This window comes from Mus pahari, chromosome 1 (assembly GCF_900095145.1).
Source record: "Mus pahari chromosome 1, PAHARI_EIJ_v1.1, whole genome shotgun sequence".
NCBI classification, from domain to species: domain Eukaryota; kingdom Metazoa; phylum Chordata; class Mammalia; order Rodentia; family Muridae; genus Mus; species Mus pahari.
Genome location: NC_034590.1, coordinates 89,147,006 through 89,153,661, shown reverse-complemented (window position 1 = coordinate 89,153,661; position 6,656 = coordinate 89,147,006). Strand labels below are relative to the sequence as shown.

The window sequence follows — 6,656 nt, the reverse complement described above, 5'->3', positions numbered from 1 at the left end:
ATTTGTTTGTTCTTTATTTTATTATTATTCCTTATTTTAGACAGAAACAGTGTGGATCCAGATGGGAGAAGAGGTTGGAGGAATTGGGAGGAGTAAAGGAGCGGGAACCATAACCAGGAGGAACCATAATCAGGGGGAACCATAATCGGGGGAAACCATAATCAGGCAGACCATAATCCAAGGGAACCATAATCAGAATATACTGTATGAAAAAATTATATTTTCAAGAAAATAAAAGAATAAAAACAAAAACAGTCTGACTGAAGAGTAGCACTTGGTAAACAACTCTTGTCATAACAACCCACATCAAATGCCCTGACTGTGTTGGCAAGTTAAGAGAAAAGATTATTCCAAGAGATCCCAGTTTCCTTCAAAACCAAGTGTGTACAGAACACTGAGGAGTAAGACTGCATTTGGCAACATGCACATCTAACGGTGTGAAGTAATTTCAGTGGAGTTGGCACGTCAGAAAGCACACTGGTGAGAATAGATATATCCTTTGAGAAATTTGGTCTCAAAAAGTAGGGTATCAACTTGGTGTCTGTGAGATCAATGGGGTGTCTCTGTAGGTTAGTCTATATAGGAGACAGGAATAAGTGAAGCAGAGAAGGGAAGACATTGGAGCGCCCAAGGAGAGAGGGACCTTCCTCCCAAAAGTGAATGATGTGGCCTTCATCCCAAGGAGAAGAGATTCAGGTCTCCCGGGGAAGATGAGGGACCAACATCAGTGAGGAATGCCAGGAAGTCATCCTGTATGCATAAATCGAGAGACCACGAGGAATGGCAAGAAGTCATCCTGTGTGCATAAATGGAGAGAGGGGGGTCAAAGGTTGAGCAAAGAAGGATGAGCAAGAAAATGGTGGCTGTGCGTACTCTGAGGATGGCCCGGCTGTGGTGAGTAAAATGTGGGCAAAGTGGCACTGCCGTGAACAAGACAGCTTGCTCTATTTGCAGATCTTTAAGTAAGGCACATGGCATGCCATGGAGGCCAGGGGAGTGGAGGAGGAAGGTATATAGGTAGATGCAGAAGTGCCAGAGGAGCCAGGAAGGAAAGGAGTAGGAGGGACAGGTTTGCACAAGTGTTTCTCTCTCTCTCTCTCTCTCTCTCTCTCTCTCTCTCTCTCTCTCTGTATGTATATGCTCATACACAGCTAGTAAACATATGTGTGCACATGTGCATGTGAAGAATAGAGGCCAGTCTTGGGTGTCAGACTTCAGGCCCTGTCTACCTTGTTTCTGAGACAATCTCACTTGAGTGAGTTGAGTGACTCTCCTAGTAGTCTACTGAGGTTTCCTCAGGTGGGGAGGAATGGGTGGGCGAAGCAAATTTAAGACTGGTTGATTTCTTGAATTTCAGTGGGCTTGGGAAATAGCAGCTATATACTCAGTTTTCTGGTTCCTGGCTGGCTTCCTGGGGTGATCAGACCAGGGTATAGTAGCCCTGTGTGACAGTCACACCAAGTAGACAGGAGATAGGGCATGGCTCTGGTGTGCTTGGTAGACAAAGGAAAGGATCCTTGTAGCAAGATGTTTGCCATCTCCAGAGACTAGACAGCCCAGGAAAGTTTGACCTCCCAGGACCAGCCAGGCACTGAGACTGGAATGCATCAAATCTAGAGACCAGAAAGCATGGTGCTAGCACTTAGGAGTAGACACTAGCCCAAAGTCTTCTTACTCCTGCCTAAAGCTTTGCAAATTCTGCAAACCTTGGAAAATTAGCATCTTTAAATCCAGGAGGGATTCAAGAAGAGAGCTTAAATGGGACCTTGTAAGAAGACATAGGGCATCAGTAACTAAAGTTACAAAGAGAAGAATCAGTGGTGAGTGAACAAATGGCATGGCCATGTCCTTTGTTATGAAGCACACATACACACACACACACACACACACACACACACACACAAACTGCAAAAGTGAACAAAAAGATATTTCTCACTTTGGCAAAGTGGATGGACAGTTGGTCAAAATGAAAGTTATACTCAGAACTATTTTGTACTAGATGGAGGTTATAAATTATTATTATATTATTGTTATATTACATTTTACTGTTTGTGGCAGCCTAAGTTGGTCTCAAATTCACTATGAAGCTGGCAATGACCTTGAGCTTCTGATCCTCATATCTCAAGTGCCCAGATTATAAGTGTGCACCACTACACTCAGTTTATGATGTGCTAAGGACTAAGGGGAAGATATATCAATCTTCTTAAAAGTACATGCTACTTTGGTCCAAAACTTTCACTTCTAGGAAGTTAAAGAAGAGAGAGAATAAGAGATGTCCCAAGAAAGTCAATGTGGTTGTCATAGTTATGCTTCCTGCTCAGTCAATGTATCAGGTTTTTCTCAACACAATGACATCTATTCTATCAAGTTTTTGATTACTATGTACATGGGGCTGGTTTGGCTTGTGTCTCTAGCTATTTCTATTTGTGACTCCATATTAGCAAAGCATCCACTGTAGACTTTGATGGAATCAAACCTCACCAAGTCTTTCCACTTGCATTATCTGTGTTAACCAGCATCACTGTTCACAGGGCAGGGCATCTCATCTCACAGGCAAAGGGAAGAGTTAAATTCCCTGGGACAATAGTCATGGTGAACTCAGGAAAACAGCCTCTTCAATCGTAAGATTATTCCCTAGCCCAAGGACCCTCTACTGTTTGGACTCCAGTCTTGTCTGACAGAAGTCCAGTTCAGGGATGTCCAGATGGTCTGGTAACCTGATGCCATTCTCAGAGACTCTCTCCTGTCTAGTGGGGAGGACTGGTCTGGTGAAGCTGTCTTTAGAACAGGAGTGTGTTCCAGGCTTCAGAGCAAATATTCCTTTTATCCTAACACAGTCTGACTTCTGATACTGTCTTTTTCCTGGCTCCTTGGGCTTGGGTCCACCTTGTCCTTGCCCAGGTCCAAGAAAAGGCCCAGCACCTTGACACTGCCTTGCCAGTTAATGTCTAACTGAGGAATGTCTTGCTGCCAAAAGGTGCAAACAGAGACCGTGTATTTCCAGGCACAGGTGTGACCCCAATGTCAATCATTTTGTGTCTAACTCCCAGGGGAAAAACTAACAACAACAGACTCATGGCTTGGAAAAGGTGAACTCTATGCCAAAAGGAAAGGAATGTTCTACCCCCACAGAAACAATCTCAGAGGGCAGAAGCAGAGAGTAATCTGAGGGAGAGGGCCAGCCAAGGGCAGCCAAGTATATATTGATCACAGGCACTTACTTGTGAATGGACCAGTCCTGTCCTGGGATCAGGTAAGGCTGTATGAAGCTGTCACCCCCATATCCACTCCTCCTCTCTCTAATCCCATTCTCTTTCAGGGAGGTGTGGGGGGGGAGCTTAGCTTCTGGACACTGGGGTCCCATGCTCACCATCATGCCATCCTGGTTTGCTGCTATAAAACCTAGGGTAATGCTTGCATCCATCTGGAATTATTTCACTGGTCGCAACCACAAACAATCATTTTGAAAACACTAGTATGTATTATAGTTATGTATGTATATAAAGTTAATCATCTCTAAAGTTCCTTATCTTTTGCCATTTCTTTACATTGAGTTGTATGAAGATGTAGACTATATTCATTATTCTCTTTGGTATCTAGCACCTTGTTTGGCACATAATAGCCACTCAATAGGTTTGTTGAATGAGTAAGTAGGTGTGAGCAAATTGTAAGTTCAGGTAATCAAGAACTTCCTGTAAAACTCCAAGGCTGCCTCCAGTAAGGTATAAGTCCCGAACGACCACTTCCCCATCTTGCAACTTTTTGCTCCAAAGGAAAGATTCAGTTCTTCAAAATGTGCACCACATGGAGGTTTGGTGGATGGGCATGGGTTATGGGACATAGGGGTGTATTCACAGAGGCTTTGGAAGCCCACCAAACCTACAGTTAGATCACTGCACAGTCTTCCTTTTCCATATAAACAGTGCCTCCTGGTCTATGGCAATGCTGTTTTGTGATCCATATAGATGGTACACGACAAAAGCATTTCTTCTGTTTGTAGGGAAGCAAATTAGATCATGCATGTGCCTCACCCATCTCTGTTCTCAGGATTTCAGGCATCAGAAACACAAGGAAAATCCAAAATACCCAAACCAGCCTTGCCTTTGGGCAGGTGTTTCCAGGACAGAGGGCAGAGTGTAAAGGATGGGGCGGCTGCTCCCTTTGACCTGGATGCTGCTGGTAATGATGGTAACCTCCTGGTTCACTGTAGTTGGAGCCAGTAACTCAACAGAAGCGAGTAAGTGTGTGTGTGTGTGTGTGTGTGTGTGTGTGTGTGTAAAGCAATGTTCCCTTTGCAGAAGCAATCTTAATCCCTCTTTTAGCACACTTGATGTGATCTTTATTTTAAGCCTGTTTCTCAGATTGTAATGAGCACAGGACTCACTTCGAAGTTTTGTTAAGATGCAAATTCTACTTTAGTAGGTCTAGCAAGGGGCCTGAGACTGAATTAATAGCAATGTGTGGGTGATGTTCATGCCATAAGGGGCTAAAACACCTCGGAATCATTTCTGCATTTCATGATAAAGTCACAAGCATGCCCAGTTACATAAGAGATTTGACCCACGTCTCCTCTAAGTGTGAAGTCATCCCATGGGGGTAGCTTTGCCTTCCACCCTGGTGTACTTTGGAATTACACGAAATCTAATTGTGAAGTCATAGTTAAAAGCACATGTTCTGTGGTCAGGCCATGTGCGTGTACCCTGTTTGACAAGTGGCAAGGGGCTCGCTTGTTCTGAATTTCAACATTCTTCTCTGTAAATAAAGAAAATAAAAATGGGTACCAGGGGCAGGAGGTGTGCACTGGGGAGGGTTTGTTAAGCTCCAGAATGAAAAGTTAATGAATAGAGGGCTCTACTCAGGGGAGCTCGGATGGGTGGGTCTTGAAGGTGTCAACAATGTAACAAAGTCCCGGGAAGCAAGGAAGTCCGTGCAGGGGCCCCTACCAGCTGCAGGGGTTCTGAAGCTGGGCTCTTCTGTCCGCAGGAAGGTGTTCTGAATGCCACAACAATGCCACCTGCTTGGTGGATGGTGTGATCACAACGTGCTCCTGCCAGACCGGCTTCACTGGCGATGGGCTGGTGTGTGAGGACATGGATGAGTGTGCTACCTCATGGACTCACAACTGCTCCAACAGCAGCTGCGTGAACACCCTGGGCTCCTTTAAGTGCTCCTGTCAGGATGGCTTTCGTCTGACGCCTGAGCTGAGCTGCATTGATGTGAATGAGTGCACAGAGCAGGGGCTCAATAACTGTCACGCCCTGGCCACCTGTGTCAACACAGAGGGCAACTACTCGTGCGTGTGTCCCGAGGGCTTTACAGGGGATGGTTGGTACTGTGAGTGCTCCCCAGGCTCCTGTGAGCCGGGGCTGGACTGCTTGCCCCAGGGTCCGGATGGAAACCTGGTATGTCAAGACCCCTGCAATGCATATGAGACCCTGACTGAGTACTGGCGCAGCTCAGAGTATGGTTCTGGCTACTCCTGTGATGCGGGTCTGCACGGCTGGTACCGGTTTAAAGGCCAGGGTGGCGTTCGCATGGCTGAGACCTGTGTGCCGGTCCTGCGATGCAACACGGCTGCACCCATGTGGCTCAATGGCTCTCATCCCTCGAGCAGAGAAGGCATTGTGAGCCGCACGGCCTGCGCACACTGGAGCAACCAATGCTGCCTGTGGTCCACAGAGATCCAGATGAAGGCTTGCCCGGGTGGCTTCTATGTTTACAACTTGACAGCGCCCCCTCAGTGCAATCTGGCTTACTGCACCGGTGAGTCTGGCAATGCCCTCCATCCTTAGTCTGTAGGGGTCGGTCTTGAGGCACAAACTGTTGACTCTACGTATTGGTAATATTGCAGATCCTAGTTCCGTGGAGGGGACTTGCGAAGAATGCAGGGTAGATGAAGATTGCATATCGGATAACGGCAGATGGCGCTGCCAGTGTAAACGGGACTTCAACATCACAGGTGAGACTCACTGAGAAAACGATCAGCACTTAGTGGTAAGACTCATGCTGGTGTGGGTCTGTAACCCAGAGGACACATATCCAATCAGTGAGCTGGAAAGGTCACTAATAGCCTGGACAGTTTGGGGGTTCCTCCTCAGTTGGCTCCAAATATCTCAGAGGGTAGGGACTTGGGGGACCTCTTCCTATTCAGTATCTTCTCTCTGAGAACCTCATGGCAGGCCCACTAGGTAACCAGAAACTGATTGCAGTAGTGTGGGATGCAGGACAAGGCACTGGTCCTCTCTCACCCTGTTTTCTCATGGTATCATTGAAGATGGTTAAGTCTGTTCCAGACTTGGGTCATGTGTGGAGCTTGATGGTCTGATTCTGCTGGTATCCAAGTACTCTCTGTATGGTGAATTTTAGGATGAACACAGTCCTCTCCAATTTGGTGGTGTTTGCTTCCTTGAGGTTAGTTCAGGGTGTGGGCTGTCATACTGCATTTGCAAATAACACCTCACAAGGTTAGCTGTAAAAAGAAACACAGGGAAAAGGAAGTTAGTACACTTCTCTAGTGCTTTAGTAAAATACTTTAACAAGACTTAAAAATGGAATTTAAAAAAGTTCAAAGGTTTTAAATGTATTTATGTGCATGGTGTGTTGTGAGGTGTGTGTGTGTGTGTGTGTGTGTGTGTGAGAGAGAGAGAGAGAGAGAG

General features: G+C 46.1%; 1 protein-coding gene across 1 annotated transcript in view; it reads left to right on the top strand.

Annotated features, from left to right (window-relative positions):
* Positions 1 to 3,150: 3,150 nt before the first annotated feature.
* Positions 3,151 to 6,656, top strand: part of Umod (uromodulin) — a 14,858-nt gene continuing 11,352 nt past the window's right edge. The window contains exons 1-4 of the mRNA XM_029547947.1: positions 3,151 to 3,253; positions 4,048 to 4,237; positions 4,984 to 5,763; positions 5,852 to 5,959. Coding sequence (XP_029403807.1) covers positions 4,144 to 4,237; positions 4,984 to 5,763; positions 5,852 to 5,959 — 982 coding nt within the window. The 5' untranslated portion in view covers positions 3,151 to 3,253; positions 4,048 to 4,143. The remainder of the gene's footprint in view (positions 3,254 to 4,047; positions 4,238 to 4,983; positions 5,764 to 5,851; positions 5,960 to 6,656) is intronic.